We start from the raw sequence: 18,686 nt of genomic DNA on the forward strand, positions 1-18,686 counted from the left end.
TATTTGCTCTTATGCTTTGTATTTATTCCATTTGAAGTGTGCTTTTAGGCGTTATAACCAAGGGCTTATTGAATGTTCTGATCAGAATTTAGAGTCTAAAGATACAGATTGTTGTGAGTTGACGCAAGAGTATAAAATAACAGATACAGAATGAAATGTGCAATAAGTTGAGAAGATTGTACTTTCAATTGTACAATAATTGAGAGGGGTTGAAAACAAAACAAGTCAAATAGGTCCTTGTAGGATATACAGTGAAAATTTACAGGAAAATCAGTGTAATCTTGCGATTGTCCATTTTGGATTGTCTGTATAAAAATTTATCAGATAAATCACAATAACGGATATGTGGATGTCAGTATATCTGAACTCGTCAATTAAAAAAGTAACGTAAGTCAAAAATACTTGAATGTGCTTCCAGGAAACTGTGCGAGTCCTTCAGAAATATTAAATGCAGTATTTGCACATTAAATACTGTGAGAGACACATTTTACATTTTACTGTTAAACCTGTTTTTATTATTCCGGTGTAGTTTAGTGTAGGCTTTTCAACATTGTGTAAATGTGTCAATGTGTGTCAACGTCAGTCATTGCAATGCACAAAAAAGAGAGAAAAGCCTGGGAAATTTTGAAGCAAACTGCCTGGAAAACCTGTAAAATTATTTAAATTACAATGTGGATGGTGCACTTGTATTATAAAAAATAAATAATCCACAGCATGACAGAAATAAAGCTTGCTGTTTTCTGCATAACCCTCTATGGTACAGCGTTGCCACATGGCAACACCCACATTTTAAGCTTTCTACACACAGATAATACATCCCCAGTTATTATGCAATGCATTAAGAAGAGGTGAGGTTCTGAGTTAACCAATAGCAGTGTTTAAATTTGTCACATGACTTTCTGGAGGCTATTTTGAAACCCTTTTCTGCAGACATCATTGACGGGAGGAGCCTCACCATTTGACTCCTAAAAATTCACCAAAAAAAGTGTTTTTTCGAAGTTTTTCAAAGGGGAAAAAAATATACACTCAATAATAGGTGAGTTAAGTTCATTATTATGTAGTTTCTTGCACTGTGCTTGATCAATAAATAATAGAAAATGTTAAAAAATGTGTATGTTGCCATATGGCAACACCGTACCATTATGGATTGTTAGCCTGGCATGTTGATAACATTTTGTATTTAGTTATACACCTACTTTGCAATTGCATTGGTGTACACTGATCTTTTATAGTCTATAAACTATAATAATACACTTTGTGAGTCCTTTCCACATTGCATATGATGATATTTGACACATCTTTCTTCCATTTACAGAATGAATGCAAATTTTTTTATGGTAAATCACGGAAAAAAAGCTGAACTAGCCCTCCGACTAGATGATAGTGAAAAGGACAAAGGATTCAGTGATGAGGAAAATGAGCTGCTGGAAACACAGCAGAGTAAGAGTGATGAAGACAGTGAGACGGATGAAGACTATGAGCCAGAGAATGAGAACAGTGGAGACAGTGAGGACAGAGGACAGTGAGTGTGAAAGTGAAGTGACAGGTATTACCAGTAAAAAAGTGTAAAATGGTTGGAAGCTGCCTTTGCATGGAGAGGAAAGCCCTAAAGAAGACGGGAAGACCGTCCCAGCATATTGAGGCCAGGAAGAGGAACAGAGGTTCCGTTGCACCATTGCCACCAGCAGCTGTGTGTCAGGACAACACAGATCACTGGCCTGTCGTCATGCCGAAAAAGGGCCGGTGCAAATACCCAGGCTGCACTGGGATTGCCAGAGTTCAGTGCACAAAGTGCAACGTCTACCTGTGCCTCACGACTGAGAAGAACTGCTTCATCTTTTTTCACAAGCAGTAAGGCAAAGATGGCCATCAACAAGTCAAATCAGTTACTCAAAAAGTACTGTACATGTATTCAAATTAAATGTTGAAAAATATCTTTTTAAAAGCTTTTACTTTCACATGAGATGTATTATTAACTGTTCAGGCTACTGGGGATTGTTTATACTATAACATGAGTTTAAATGTTATATACAATTTTAAACAAGACTCTCTTGTTTTCATTACTTTCCATTATGGTACGGTGTTGCCATATGGCAACGAAACCTAAAAACTACTAAAAAAATCATATTTTTTGAAAATGTCTCTTCATTATGTTTACTTAAGACAAAAAAACACCCCAAACATTTTTTTTACCAACTGGGATCATAGTGCGTACCATAGAGATATAAATATTTGTAGCATTCCAACATGACAGCTTACATGATCTGACTCTTAATCACAGTCTTCTCCTGACCCCTTCTACATGTTTTCTATATAGTAATAAAGAATGTCTTGTTTCTTTATTGTACACAACATTTGTGTTGCATCTACCGTCAGATGTATGTCACTTTGGACAAAAACGTCTACTACATGAAACTGTAGAATTGTGTAACTGTAAATGCAGATGTTTCTTATGACCTTTGTAATATTTGTTGAGACTGTCAAAATTGTGTTCATTCAACCCTAAAGTCAAAATGTGATGGGGTGGGGGGTGAGCATGATTTTGCTAATTTCTATTGATTAAACTTAAACCATTTTAAACGAGGTTTTGAGCTGGTCTATGTGAAGCGTTGATAATATTGTCCTGGTGCATCACAACACTGTATCCCTGCACTGAATGAGTGGGGGGGCCTTTAGTGTATTAAATAAGTGTTATCAGGTGGGTATTTTAAGTATTGTTCCAAAAGCCATAAATGTGTGGTCTGTGCAATAACTTATGTCTGAAATGCTGCACTTTAACTTAACATCAAACACTATAGGTTATCTATCTGTGCACTTATTACTGTATCATCAGAACAGAATTCACATTCTGAAAGCAGCAAGACTGGAACATTTGTCTTGAAGTATTTGTGCATGAATGTATGCTTACTTTACACCCCCTGACAAGGAATAACCACAATTTTTGTTGACCTTTTTTAATAAGTAATTGCATTCAAATGAATGGAAGCAGTAGACACAGTCATTAAATAGAGGCAATTGCAAAGCAATCATCCAATATATTTTTGGGGAGAGGTTTCAGAAGAGGGTAATGCAGCAATCTGACATGAGCACAACTGTAAAGGTTAACACGCCTTTTATTATCCCTCATTCCTGTGGGTGCAGAGCAGAAACAAAGTGTCTCCTGCATGACACAGTGTCTGCAGTGTCTTCACGGTATTACAAAAGAGGCAGTGTAATCATGCAACAACTGTCAGGTTTGCAAACTGTTAGGTCACGAGTATGTCTTCTATTTTGGACAAATGCCGAAGTCTGACTGCTGCAACTGTTCCCCAAACACCCAGTATTTATTTAAAAAAAAAACAACACCTTACCTAAAACTCATTAGATGACTTCTTCCAACTCCCATTTCATGTCATTTCATTTTATCATGCAAAAGTTTTTCTGTTAGGTTTAGCAGCCAATGTTTCTGATTTTGTCTTTCAACACATCCCAGCTGAATTACACACTCATTTATGCTGTACAGTGAACATTCAACTAGTCATTCAAAGAGTTTCAGGTAATGTGTCACTTCAAGAAGTACATGTCAGGCATTATAAAATGGCTACCAGTTATATTAATATACCCTTTAACAGAAATATCTATCTTAGACCATTTTTAATGGCTACTTGAAAATGAACCACACTCTTCAAATAAAGAGCCGTTTATAAATGACAATCTGTAGTTGAATGAATTGTGTTGTAATTTACAATTCAGCTTCTATGGTCATGGAGATTTTCACAAGCCGCACACTGGCCGCTCTCACTGACAGCCAACAAAAACCGCTGCCAGTCCAGCTGAGTGACAGTCAGTCTCATCAGTCACAGGTTGGTGCTTCAGGAATCAAAAGCTTGGCTGAAGCTGCGTTTGTGTCCTCCTCCTCTGCTGTTGCCATAGCCACCGCTCCGGAAACCATTGCCACGGCCACCGTTTCCCCTAAAGCTTCGTCCCCTTCCACCTCTGAACCCTCCTCTGTCACCACGGCTACCAAAGCCTCTGTCACTGCGGTTACTGAACTGCTTCTCCTCCAGCTCTGGGAGCTCTGTGGCTACAGTCAGTTGCCAACGGCGACCATCCTTCCAGTTGTCCTGTTGAAGGAGCAGGTGAGGTGAGAAGGATTTTAACAGGACTACTACAGTCAGTCAACTTCTGCACGAAACATTGTCACAATATTTACATTTCACATTGTTGTCACTCTTTTAAACATGAAGATATTATAAACAGTCCATTACACATTTTGAACACATCAGGGTTTTGCTGTTGTTCTCACCTGAAACTCCTTGACTTTATCAGCTGGGACATCAAAACAAACTCCCTGTTACAAACACAATAAGGGCGAGGTGGTGAATGTTTTTGTCTCACTGTCGTAAAATGTTTCACACATTCACTATATACACAAACAGATGTTTTTCTGTTTACTTGCTGTAGATAATTAGCTCTGCGCTGATTGTGTGACTGGAGTGGCTCAATTCACATATAAACTTAAAGATATATTTTGAAGTCATTTCACAAGCTTATTTTTTCTCAATTTGCACCTTGATTTACCAGTGGGTTTCCCATTTATATTTCCATTTGTTGATTCAGTTATCATTTATGTGGTACTCTGGGGTGTTTTTTTGGCAAGAAATTATGATTTGAATTCAAATCTAAGAAGAACGCTCACTGGATTTTAATTGGGCCCAATTCTTTGCAAATTACATCCCAACACTCCCTGCAAGTCTGTATCCACACCCACACATGTAACTTCCTTTCCAATAAAACGGTAAATATGCAGTCAGATGAATTATACAAATGTGGTACATTTGGGGCATTAAACTCAATACAATCTAGAATTGAAACCATGGGATATTTTACGAGGATGCAAGTACGCAGCAGCGATGCCTCACACGTGTTTGTACATACTGTTTTGCCTTTGAGGAAGGTCATTCTGTGAATGTGGTTCTCGATTTCTTCTCCTAGCTGTTCACGGATGCTCTTCCAAGCGTAGCCCAGACTGTGCATCTCCTGGGAACACACCAACTGCATCGTGGTGAACCCCTGCAAAAACAAACAGTATGTTATAGTTATACATCACCTACAGGCACAACAAATCTGCAACAGAGTCCAGATGGAGTATAAGCCAAGGGGAGGCAGGGCCAGCTCGTCAGGTCAGCATGTCTGTGTCCAGGGACTAAAGCATGTACATGACTAGACACAAATTTATCTTGCTAGAAAAGCTGTATAAAGAGGGGGAACAGTGCCTGATGTTATACAGTAGTGAGATCAGACTTATTGCCAAACTGTATTTGTACATATGCAACTTACAGCATCAGAGTTGAGCAGTGACCTCTGCTCTAGACTTGTGGCTCCAGAAATGTGGGCCAGGGCAGCAGCTAATGCATCAACCGCTCCTCTCGCCTCGATCAGCTTTTCAGCCGATTCCCTGAAATACTCAATAGCTGTGACTGGAACGGAGTCCAGAAACCTAGACACAGAAAAAAAATTCACTTGCCAACAGGAAATATTTTTCACATGGAACCATATCATGATTGAGGCTTTTTGGAGCCACTGTTGAAACTCTACATAACCACCAGGCTATCAAGCTGCCTGAGAAAAAATCATAGTCGTCATCCTTTATAAACTGTTGCGTCTGATAAATTATGATAGAATTGATTTCCAAAACAAAATCTGTATGGCTCTCTTGCTCTCACTCTCGATGCTTACCTGACAGCATCTTTGCTTGATGACTTGATGATATCATTTGCAGTAGGAACACCTACGCGCCTGAATGTGATGCACTAGAACAATACAAAATAAAATGTATTTAGTGTGGTGATTTAATATGGAAATATGTCACACAGAGTCATACAGTTTGAACGGAAAGCTAGTCGTTTCTTCAGCAATACATTTTTAATTTTATACACCATTTCTAACTACAAGAAAAATATTTGTTATCTATGCACCGTACTATCCGTTTGGTCTCTCTAATAAAATACTCTTCTTTCTGTCTGCACCACTTTAAAAAAACAGTAATCATTTTTGTTTATGGAGCACTTCTCAAAATCCAAGTTTTTCAAGTGATTCACAAGGCAGAAAATTAACCTTTATTTTAAAAATAAGATAATTTTTCTATCTTTATATTTTCCTTTTATTTTATTTTTATTACTATTATCATCTCTCTGTATAAAAAAAATGGTACATAGACATCTACATGTTTTATATACAGTGACTCACACCATGGTTGCCTCTGCATTTTGTTTCCTGTTTAAGAAGTCCTTATGAGCCATTGATTTATACAAATGTACTCATATTTCCTTGTGAAAACAATAAAAATATTTTGGAATGATAACCTAAAACTGCTTAAGCAACCAGGTGATGTGGTTGGAATGCTAACATTACTTTGAATTGCTTTTATGTTGTTGTCAGAAGACTTTCCTTCATGTCATCTGTTAGATTTTCACGAAACAAACACTCTTGGCTAATTGCATTAATGTTTTCCAACCATTTCGTTTCTTGTTTCAAGTTAAACTCAGACAGTAAATAGAATTTTAGTGAACATGTGAGTGAATTAATTACTAAATGAGTGGTAAAACAAAACAGGTAGCTGAGGTAATAAGAGGTGAGCACGGCAGGGAGAAAGAACACAGAGTTTAAAACCCTCTATGGTACAGCGTTGCCATATGGCAACACCCTCATTTTAAGCTTTCTACACACAGATAATACATCCCCAGTTATGATGCGATGCATTAAAAAGAAGTGGGGTTCTAAGTAAACCAATAGCAGTGTTTAAATTTGTCACATGACTTTTTGGAGGCTATTTTGAAACCCTTTTCTGCAGACATCATTGACGGGAGGAGCCTCACCATTTGACTCCTAAAAATTCACCAAAAAAAGTGTTTTTTTGAAGTTTTTCAAAGGGGAAAAAAATATACACTCAATAATAGGTGAGTTAAGTTCATTATTATGTAGTTTCTTGCACTGTGTTTGATCAATAAATAATAGAAAATGTTAAAAATGTGTACGTTGCCATATGGCAACACCGTACCATTATGGATTGTTAGCCTGGCATGTTGATAACATTTTGTATTTAGTTATACGCCTACTTTGCAATTGCATTGGTGTACACTGATCTTCTATACTCTATAAACTATAATAATACACTTTGTGAGTCCTTTCCACATTGCATATGGTGATATTTGACATATCTTTCTTCCATTTACAGCAATGAATGCAAATTTTTTTTATGGTAAATCACGGAAAAAAAGCTGAACTAGCCCTCCCACTAGATGATAGTGAACATGACAAAGGATTCAGTGACGAGAAAAATGAGCTGCTCGAAACACAGCAGAGTGAGAGTGATGAAGACAGTGAGACGGATGAAGACTATGAGCCAGAGAATGAGGACAGTGGAGACAGTGAGGGCAGAGACAGTGAAGTGACAGGTATTACCAGTAAGAGAGTTTAAAATGTATATGGCAATCATGTTCCAGCCTCTATTTATGTATTGCATTAAACTATTAGTTTAGTTAGCTACTGGGGATTGTTTATACTATAACATGAGTTTTAAAATAAATGTTATATACAATTTTAAACAAAACTCTCTTGTTTTCATTACTTTCCATTATGGTACGGTGTTGCCATATAGCAACAAACTCTAAAAACTACTAAAAAAATAATATTTTTTGAAAATGTCTCTTAATTATGTTTACTGGTTCTATTTTAAGACAAAAAAACACCCCAAACATTTTTTTACCAACTGGGATCATAGTGCGCACCAAAGAGGGTTAAAACATTTACAATAAACATCTAATGACTCAAACGTAACAAAACTAATGCACACATGATCAAAAGACTAAAATTAAATCAACATCAGGTGCCAAAAATGAAAACCACACTACTCTGTGCTTGTCTTTACCCCTTCATCTAAATTTAAAAAGACACTTACTGCTTTGTTTTCTACATAGCGCAGCTGGTCCTCTTCTTTCCTTTGGTAGAAGCAGATGCAGATTCCAGTCCTGCCTGCTCGGCCTGTACGTCCTGAACGATGGATGTATGACTCCACATCCTGACAGCAAACAGAGGCAGGAAATTTTTCAGAGACAGTCAAGGGGACAGGCCTTTATGTCCTACAATTTAAGCAACATTGCATATAATAAAGCGTGTAGTTAGCATTGATCTTCTAAGAGGTAATTCTTCATTTTCCTCACTCCACAAATACACACAAGTGTACTGCAACTGCTTTCACTTGTAATTCAGTTCCAAGTGAAGCACACTAAAGCTAAACTGTAAACCGTCTTATGTGAATGGAATCTGCACCCTAAGTTTTAACATGTTGCTGCAACACATCATACCTTGGGTGGAGAACACTGGACAACCAAGTCAACTTCAGGGATGTCTAATCCACGAGCTGCAACATTTGTGGCAACGAGAACCTCAAAGAGTCCATTCCTGAAGCCCTTTAGGGTCATCTCTCTCTGTTTCTGTGGAATGTCGCCATGGAGGGACTGGGTACTCTGAAAGCAGCCAAACGAAATAAATGACAAATGACACTCGACAACAAAAGCAGAAAATATAACATTTTAGTGGCAAGGTGGCCGCCGATTGAAAAATGAATCTGTCACAACTCCCAGAACTTTCAAAATGAGTCTTGTTATGAAGTTGTGTGATATAAAAAATGCCAGATGATGACAGCAGAAATTAAAGGTGTAACACACTGTACATGCATGAACCGGTTATTCATACACTGTTAAAAGTGTATCTACCTGTTTGATGGATGTATTCATGGAAAGTTCATTGGCCTCTTTCTTTGTCTCACAGAAGATGATGGTTCTGCCGTGGCTGCCGCTGTAGACCTGGATCACATCGCCGATCACCGCCGCACGCTGTGACCAGTGACACGCTATGGCCAGGTGCTACACGGGATCAGATGGAGAGAGAAACAAAAGATAAACAGAGGCAAGGGGGGGGGGGGGGCAGGAAGTGAGAAGAGAGACATTTCCATTAATCCAGCTGGCAGACTTTAACTTGTACTTCATTACAATTCCACTGGTGTGGATGATGATAAATACAGCAATTTTTACTGCAAATGAACTTGCTGGGCTTTTCTGATAGAGATATATGTGAGCTTACTTTACAGTCTGTGCTACTTTTACTGACCCTGCAGGCAACTTTGAGAGATTGCTGTAATGCTTATTAAATTTCACCCATCACACACCCTACACCTCGAGCTACACAAACACACTTACTTCCACAGTTGTTGCAGCTTTCTGTGTTTTCTTCCCAATCAGGTCAACATGTTTGCACGCTGGTCTCATGTATTTCTTGGCCACATCGTACACCCAAGGGGGGCAGGTGGCCGAGAACAGAAGAGTCTGTGGGTTGGTGTCGCCGTCTAGAAGGGTACACAAACACACAACTTTTATTAAGCATACACTAAAACAATTTCTAATTAACTGTATATGATAAACAAACTAAGATTTGAACATTTCGCCTTGAATGTTCGCAGAAAAATGAACACACACACACATCATACAAAAGAAGAACACATTTCACACACACAAATTTACTTTACCTTTCTTATATGATGAACCCAAAATCTCCTCGACCTGCTCTGCAAACCCCATGTCCAACATCTGGTCTACTTCATCCAGAACAGCGTGCTTCAGTTTAGTGAGGTTGAGCTTATTGTTCTGGATGTGGTCTTTGATGCGACCAGGGGTTCCAACCAAAATATCAATTCCATTGCGGATAGCATCGACTAGACAGGAAGAGAGGAGAAGCAAAGAGAGTTAACAGTACATTAAGTGAAAGCAAATAAGACATGGGGAAGAATCTAAGGTCCTGTTAACCACGTTGAATTTAACCCCCTGAACCCCAAGCAGATGTAGTTCAAGTACGTGAGTTTCTGCTCCCGTCACATGTTCTTTTCACTGTGGGTTCATTTTTCACTGCAACATAAAGTCCATCATCTCTATGGACACTGCACAACTATGACTAACTGTAGAGAGAAATGTGTTTTGTCCCAGATACCATAAATCATTTTAAAAAGTTGAGTTTCTTTGACTGTTTTACAAAAATGAAGAAAAGCATCAATTAAGAAGCATAACATTGTTCCATGTGTCCCAGATGTTACCACTGCAGGGGGAAATGGCGGCTCTACATGCTACAGACGTTTGACTTTACTTACAGGTATTCACAGTTGTGTCAGATTTTCCCTGCGTAAACACAACCTGCAGCTCAGCAAAACACCAGGGAATTTTTGTAATGTCACTGCTGGTTGCAGCCGAGTCGCTCGGGGCATTATTGTTTCACCAAGGAACTGAGATTTGTTTTCTTGTTTTTAACTAAAATCACAAAATTTTTTAATGCGACAAGGAGAATAATGTAATTTTGGTGAAATATCAGGATTTTCAGCTCAGATTTGGTTTATTTTCCTGACAAAACCAAAGAAATCACATGTGATAAGTTCAAGGATTGTTGGAGAGTTGGAAATCTAACAGTAGTTCCTGTTTTTACAGTTTCTGACTTTGATACAAGGTGTAATTTAGCCTGTTAATATGAATTTCACGCTTGCCTGTTTGTTTGGGGGTTCAGAGGGTTAAATGTTTAAACAAAAAACAAAATCGGAATAACAAAAAGTAGCACTCAGTGTAAACTAAGTGCCAAAATTTCTAATGAATGGACACAAAATTGCTTATCGCAGCCTGAGGTTGTTGAATGAGTGGCTGTCGTTGTTCACGCTCATATTTAAGAGCAGATTCGGCTACAATAATTAAGACACTGACACTATAAAGCAAGGACAGTGGGGGAAAAAAAATGTGGAATCTGACGACTGTTGTTTGTTCATAACCTCTTGAGCTGAACAGCTAAAACCAAAAGTTGGCAAAAAGGACCAGTGTAAGATAAACAAGATTGTTCGGGAACCTTATTTTGTCCAACGTAAAAGATAGATCTGAAAATCAACACAACACGTCCCAGTATTTTTTATGCATTTCCAAACCACTTCTGTTCAAGGAAAATGTGTGTTTTTGCGTCAGACTTACTCTGTGGATTGTATGAGCTGCCTCCATAGAAACAGGCAATAGACAACCTCTTGGAGATGTCTTTGAAGTCCTTAGCAACCTGGATAGCCAGCTCTCTGGTTGGAGCCAACACCAGGACCTACACATTGCCAGAAAATAATTTAATACACAAGCATACTCAGAGTAAGCAATACTCATATTTAACTGACACTGGGAACTTTGAGTTAGCGCTAGCGTTCAGTCACTGGCGTGAATGTGTACAGGTGTTTACCTTGGGAGGCCGGCCTCTGGTCATCTCTGCCGACTCCTTCTGGAGCTTCTCCACCAAAGGGATGGCAAAGGAGAAAGTCTTTCCTGTTCCAGTTCTGGCTTGGGCAATTACATCCTCTCCGTCATACACAGAATTAAATGTTTTCACCTGAATGTCAAACAGGTAAGAGACTCCCCGAGCTGAGAAAGTGATAGCAGGGCGACAGAAAATAAGAAAGTGGGAAACAGAGGCACAGGGAAAAGACAGCAAATCAATGGTAATTTGTTATTTAGAACACCCCAATTCACCTCAGCAACCCTAAAGCCCACTGAGAATTACATTTCCTGAACAAAAACAGCCACTCTAACAAGAATTACTGCATTTCTTACAGTCCTTAACAGTGAGCACCAAATTTCAACTTCAAATGTTCGTTACAAGTCATTCATGCATATTTGTTCATGCAGCCTCACACAAAGGGTCAATCAATATTCAGAAAGAAATGCTTTCGAGAACCTTATTAAATTGCATAGTTTGTGCAGCTTTTCAAAATATTTATAATAATTCACACTTAACAACAAAATTGCCCAAATCCAGAAAACACTGAGAACTGTCAGATTCTGGACATGCATCAGTAACAACTCTGGTCTCAAGTTGTGATCCAAATAGAAAAATGTAACTATTATGTTTACCTTTTAGCTTATCAATAGTGACTTGGGAGATTCTGAAGTTGGAGAATGCCCCTTCTCTCTGCTCCGGTGTCTCGTCCTGAACAAAGAAACAGAGTCAGTCTAAATGTCTGTCCACAGCTAACTTTGAGAATCTATTAATAAAGTAAAACATTGACACTTGGATTGCAAAGCTAAGAATAACTTAAAATGAAATTGAACTGCTGGTAGGCTTTAAGATTTGTTTGTTTTCAATTATTTTGTAGTTTTCAATTAATACAAAGATATTACCCTAAACTTGTGTGATGTTCCTTAATAACAACTCAGCCTTTGCTGTTGTGTGCATCTATTATTTTACTTTCTATAAAATGCTACAAGACTAATTCATATTATGATTCACACAAAAAACTATAACAGACTGGCCATTTTGTAATATGTGACAAAATGCCACATGCAAAATGGAACATCTAGAAAAAAGTATTGAGGAAGACCTGGACAATATGGTGCAGTGTCTCCCCCTTCTGGCAATGACAGTAATTACGTCAACACGATTTTTAGTGTGACACTGCACTCCTTTCTCTGATTACAAAGTTTTCCTCTTTTCACCTCTCATAAACCAATCACTGCCAGTGTGCATGCGTCTAATCCAGCTTTGAACTATCAAACAGAATACAAACTTCAAAGACACTAACCACGACTGCGGATCTCTAACTGATGCAATGCTCAGATAACCAAGTAGCTGAAGTTCTAGTGATGAAACTGGGAAAAGTTAGAAACTGTAAAGACCCTCAGCAAATCTTACTTTTTCTTTTTCGCTGTCACTGGCTGAGTCGTCACTTGACTGGGACGGTGTCTGGATGGGAGTCTGAACTGGGGTGTTTGGGGTGGAATGTCCATTGTTTGCTGCTTCTGCAATTGCTTTCTTTTCCTTCTTCTTGGTTTTCTAAACCCAAAGAGAAAAGTGGATAGTGTGTTATACAAGGGACAAGGTACGGCACTGTCTACTGGAGCATTTACAGTGAATTTGTTAATTAAATATGCCCACAACCGGCCTTTTAACATTAATGAGAAAACATCATAATGCTCATTAATAGTTTGACAGTCGCACAAACAATAAAGCACTGACCTTCTCTCCTTCTGTGTTCTTCTTACTCTTCTTCTTTGGTGTTTCTACACCATTACTGTTACCATTCACGTCTGCGGCCTCATCGGCATGGCCGTTCACTTGGTCCGCTGCCAGCTTGTCTTTATTCTTTTTCTTCTTTGGTAACGGAGGGCCACAGTCTGGGTCCTCCTGCTCCTCCAACTGCTGCTTCTTCTTCTTCAGCTTCTTGTCCTCCTTGGTCTTGTTCTTGGTATTTTTAAAGACATCAAAATGGCAAAACACTTAGACAAACCAAATACTCTGGAGCATTGAGTAACTTTGTGCATGCCATCAACTCATCTCATTTAAAAGTCAACAACAATAATAATAAGACTAAGTACTTAGTATGTTTTCACAATTAAAAAGCACCCAACTACAGACAGTTTAATTTTCATTTAAACAATTTTACTCGGTTAATATCAAACTGCATTCTCTCTCTTATAAATTATTATTATTAAATTATTATTATGTTAATCAGGTCAAAAATGAGAAAACTGGTTCTCTGTCAAGAAGCACAGTGGAAGGAAACTGCAGGATTCAACGTCGAAGAACCACTTTTGGACAGTCTGCTTTTTCAATCAAAGGTTGCAAAGTTTGGAACATATTACCAACTGAAATAAAATCAATAACTAATATTAAAAATTTCACAAAAAAAGTTAAGGCGTGGCTTAAAGCAAACCAGAGCTGTACTCATTTTCAAAGTGCTGTAGTATAAGTGGTTAATTTGGACTGATTTGCAAGATTTTACTTTTTCTTTTTGCTTTTGTTTTATAGATTTGTGAGGATTTTTAACTTAATTCTGTAAGTTATGGTTGTATTTGTTTAGTTTTTTTCTGTATTGTACTTTCAACAGATTGTGATCTTGAATGTTTTGGTTGTTTTAAAAGCCCAACTAGGGACAGGAGTTGAGAATTAGCTGTAGCTATAACTCTACGCAACACATCAAATTCATGAACTGTATTGAAACTATGTTAATTGCATTGTCCATATTAAATAAAAACAAAATAAATAAAATTCTTCTCTTGATCAACTAATCAAGAGAATCAGTTATCCAAGAATGCTAGATATAGTAAACAAATATTTGAGTTATCGTTTATTCAACCCTATTTTTTATTTAATTTATTTTGGCTTTGCAAATAGAAAAGCCATTTTGCACAACTTTGCATCCATTGAACACGTGTACTACTGACCTCGTAAATCTGATAAAAAAACATCCCAACTGTAGTTACACGTGAGTGACGATGAATTTGGGATCTTTGTTTTTTTGTTGTTGTTGTTGTAGTTGTTTACAAAAACGTTCAAACAATCGAACAGTAATTCGACACACTAACAGTTAACGGCAGCTAGAATTAAATGTCCTGTTTGTACATCTAGCTAACAGCTGAAGAGCCCAGCTGAAAAAGACGTCATCAGTTTGCGCCCAAAGCGTAGATTTATAGAAACGTGATCAGCCTGTTCAGGGTCTCCATGTTGACTACCAAAGAATCCATGTAGTGTACAGATCAGCTCAGTAGCACATGGCCTCACCATGTGATCTTGTACCGTAAGTTAGCTAAACCACATGTCGACGTTGACAATGGATGCTAACCTTAGCAACGAATCATAAAACACTGTTTTCGACTATGTGAAGTTAGCTTTCCATTAACAAACTCGCTACAAAAGCTAATATCGAGTTACTTTCCTGTTGCCGTTTTCCTAACAGTGAAGTAGCGTTAGCTATCCGGTTAGCCGAGGTTTCGACTTAGCACGTCCAGCCACATGTTAAAAACAGGGAGCAGCCGGGGCAGATAAACGGATTTTTTAGTTTTTCCACAGCAGAACAACCCGCTTTACTCACCTTCATGGGTTTAACCTCTGCCACAGCGTTCATGTTGTCTTCCATTACTTGTTCTTCGGTTTCAAAGATGACTTTTGACGGCATTTCTCTTCCCGGTTGGAGTCCCTTAACGTAGACACACAGGCAAACCCACGGGCACGCGGTTGGAAAGGAACGCGCCACAGAGCGTGCGGCGTGTTCACGAGGCAGACGCTTCGTCTTCTTCGGGGATAGCTGGTGGTAAGCTAACAACGAATTAATACATCACCGCCGCCAACTGGTGAGGATGGAGAATCAATATTTAAATGATTCTTTAATTAAAAAAAGACATAATTAAGTCCGTCCAAGACGCTGAAATATCATTAGATAGTGTGTATTTAATCACGTTTTTACTAGCATCCCTTTGAAGTTTTGGATCACATGCCTTGTTCCTCCCTCATATTTCTTTTAAAAATAACTATTTATGTGACAACAACATAAGTCCTGGTAGCTGTAATAACTGTTGTAGTAATTAATTATACCAGTACTATTTACAAAATGCTGTAGCAAAGAAAAGTAATAGTAGAAATAACTGTAAACATGAAGATGAAAGTAGGCAAAGTAATATCAATAGCAATAAAAACGAAAACGAAAAGACAGACAGACAGACAGAGTGAGAGAGAGAAAGAGAGAGAGAAAGGTTGCAGATAAATGGCTTTGAAAACAAGAAGCTATCCCTTAACCTTTAAAAGGGAATATCAATCATCAAGTCACGCAGCCTCATATTTTGAACTGTAGTGTTCTATTGTTTATTCTTCCCACAGCAGTCACATCTGCCTGCATCATGTTTGAACAGTGTCAGTTAACGAGTATGTACTTGTCTTGTGATTAGTATCTAATCTCTCCTGCTCATCCCTGCACTCCTCATTTTTTCCCACATTCCTTTGCAATCAAGCCACCATCCTTTCCTCTCCTCCTCCCTTTTCTTTTGCCACATTTCTTTAAAAATCTTCTTTGTTTCTGCCCTGAATGTGATAATTTCCTGTGGTTTCATTTGCAACCTTATGGGTATGTGCAAATATGTACTGGTGCCCATAAAACATAGCTATGAGATCCATCATTTCAGTCCTGTAGAATGTTTGTTGCATTGGTGTCAGAAGAACTGTACTGCTGACTGGCCAGTGATGAGCTTGAGTCTGAGCAAATGATTGCTCTCAATGGGCCTCATTCATGAACGCGTTCGTAGAAAAGTGTTCGTAAGAACGGCTTTAAGAACTCCCAAGAGAAAAGTACGTCGGATTCACGAAGCGTTCTTGACAAGCCAAATCTGTTCTTAGGAGGGAGATGCGCCGGATTCAAGAACAGTCTCTACGAACACCCTCCCCTCTCATTAACATGACATTTACATTGTATTGACTCGTAAATGTAAAAGGTACACCCTCTAAACTTCCTTATAAGGCAGCAGCAAGAGCGTGTTTGAGACACGTGAACACTGGAGTGCAGGTGAAACTCCGCCCACCAGAGTGATGGTCATTTCTGCAGATGACAGAGTTTCAAACAGCCAATAAAGTCTGACCTGAGACAGCTAAACTTTTATACTCAGAAAGGGTGTGTGTCGTAATAAAACACCCTCTGCCTCTGCTGCAGTGACAGGTAAAACTGCCCGGGCCATGTCCGCCTTGTCTCCCCGGTCAGCGCGCGCGTGCACACCGGGGCGCGTGCACGTGGCGGCGGTCATCGCGCGTGCACGTCGTAGTGGTCATTGCGCTTGTACCTCCCACAGACCTCCAAACATGTTAATGTGACCAAGTGCAGCTTCAGATCTAAAATCTGATTTTGAGTTTAACTGGCACTGAACTATAAAACCATTGATCACTAAAATTCACTTGAATAAATCTAGTTTTAAATTAAATAATTTGTGGTAATATTTGAATCATTTTAAAGAAAGAAATTCAAATTTTTTGAACAGTTTTGACTGTAACAAAATTCTAAAAGAGCAGATGTTTTGTGCGTAAGAGTCCTCCTGAGTGTTCTTAGAATTTGTTCTTACTTTTAAGAACAGGTCAGTTAAGAACACGTTCGTGAATGCCAAAAATCTTCTTAAAAAGGCTCTAAGAACAGATTTGTTCTTAAGAACGCTTCATGAATGAGGCCCAATGATCTTGTCCTCTTTCCACTGGACTTCTAACATTATTCCAAGCAGTTCTCCTGATTTGTAAACTGATAATCCCTCACAGATCCCTTCCGGGCTTTAAGATGAAACTCAGGGACAATAAACGCTTTTCCTGTTTTGTTAACCAAAGTCTTTTCGATGTATCTGAGTCAGACACAGAAGCAGACAAGATAGATCAGCACACAAAGCAAGAACATAAAGCCCAAAATAGCACTAAACAGAAATAATAACAGTGAGTTCTATACTGATGAAAACTGAAGCACAAATGGATTTCATAATCAAAATAAATCATGTTCATTCATTTGACAAAGAATTTATTTGGCCTCACAGGAGCAGAATATCTTGTATAAACTGCTGAACAATAAACAAAGAAATGCAATACTGGTGAAACGTAACCAAACAAGTCTAAATGGAATTCATGCTCTCATGCTATCATAAAAGAATCACAGTCTTACTTTTTGTAAAAGTTAAGTCTTGCTTGAAATGGTAAAGTCTTTTGTTTTATCATCATTTTTCTATTTTATTATATTGTCTTGTTTTGTTGATGTAAAGCATTTTGAGTTATACATGCTATACATAAAAAAATTAAGTTGTAGTTATTAAGACATTACAGTTCACATCACAAGGCAGCAGTCATGACGTGGTGACATTCACCAGCAGGGGAATCTACAAATGCATTGAATATGGCGAGAGGACTTGTAGGCTGTAGTAAAAAACAAAAGGAGGATGATCCCTTTTTTAATACAGTCTACATATGTGTTATATAAATATCCAATGTTCTTCTATGAGACGACAGAAACAACACATGATGTGGTCATGCAGTTCTTAACATGGGTAGAGGGTCAAGTGGTTATTCAGTGGTGGACCTATGATGCATCCTGGGTAGGATAAAGACCGGTACCTGTCCGGTTATGTTGCATTCTCTGCAAGCTGCACTTAGAATACCAGTAGACTGAAGGTCACTGACTGTTCATTTTATTTCCCTCTCAACTATTTTAGGACAGTTCAATGAATGCAGTAGTCACAAAATGCTCCGTGACAGGTGTCATGAAATACAGATTGTTTTGTGCTGGCACGGGTTCAGAGTTATATCTGTCCAAGATACTGTCACAACCCCCCGTTATGTTATTAAAACACTGACAAGCCAGGTAAATGTATCTATGCACAGGTCAGCTGGGTTGTAAGAATAAGTAAAGTGAGACAAAATCATTGCAGAGAACCGCAATACTTGTTTACTCAAGTAAAATATTCAGATTTTCCTGTTACGAAACTGAAGCAGAGACTCAGATGTAGGCACAGAGACATGGCAGACGAGTGCAAAAGTGCTCAACAAACAACAGGAAATACTAAGCTAGAGCTTATCAAGCCAAAAGGGTGGAACACAGGAATAGTGGCTGAACTGAGCCCCCTAAAGGACCAGGGGATAATTAACAGTACTCTATATGCGGGAACAATATAAATAAGCAAAGCTAACCCGAACTTAGTATAACCAAGGCAGGAAAGTACAGCTACAGAACTCATGCAGAACAAAACAGCTGATGATTAATTAGGCACAAGACAGAAGTACCAGAATTCTAGAAAATACGGAAAGTGCAGGTCTGACTGGAACTACAAAGAATCAAAACATAGCAACTAACAAAATTA

General features: G+C 38.4%; 1 protein-coding gene across 1 annotated transcript; it reads right to left on the minus strand.

Annotated features, from left to right (window-relative positions):
* Nucleotides 1-2,938: 2,938 nt before the first annotated feature.
* ddx21 (DEAD (Asp-Glu-Ala-Asp) box helicase 21) lies at nt 2,939-15,076 on the minus strand. Its single transcript, XM_051945003.1, has 16 exons — nt 14,912-15,076; nt 13,057-13,281; nt 12,733-12,873; nt 11,955-12,030; nt 11,287-11,465; nt 11,037-11,154; nt 9,566-9,751; nt 9,240-9,385; nt 8,757-8,906; nt 8,346-8,507; nt 7,940-8,059; nt 5,719-5,792; nt 5,320-5,479; nt 4,918-5,052; nt 4,286-4,330; nt 2,939-4,103 (listed from the first exon to the last, which is right to left on the minus strand). The coding sequence occupies exons 1-16, from the start codon at nt 14,993-14,995 to the stop codon at nt 3,852-3,854; spliced, it is 2,253 nt and encodes a 750-aa protein (XP_051800963.1). The 5' UTR covers nt 14,996-15,076; the 3' UTR covers nt 2,939-3,851.
* Between the last annotated feature and the right edge of the window lie 3,610 nt (nt 15,077-18,686).

The sequence above is a fragment of the Acanthochromis polyacanthus genome, chromosome 2 (assembly GCF_021347895.1).
Source record: "Acanthochromis polyacanthus isolate Apoly-LR-REF ecotype Palm Island chromosome 2, KAUST_Apoly_ChrSc, whole genome shotgun sequence".
NCBI lineage: Eukaryota > Metazoa > Chordata > Actinopteri > Pomacentridae > Acanthochromis > Acanthochromis polyacanthus.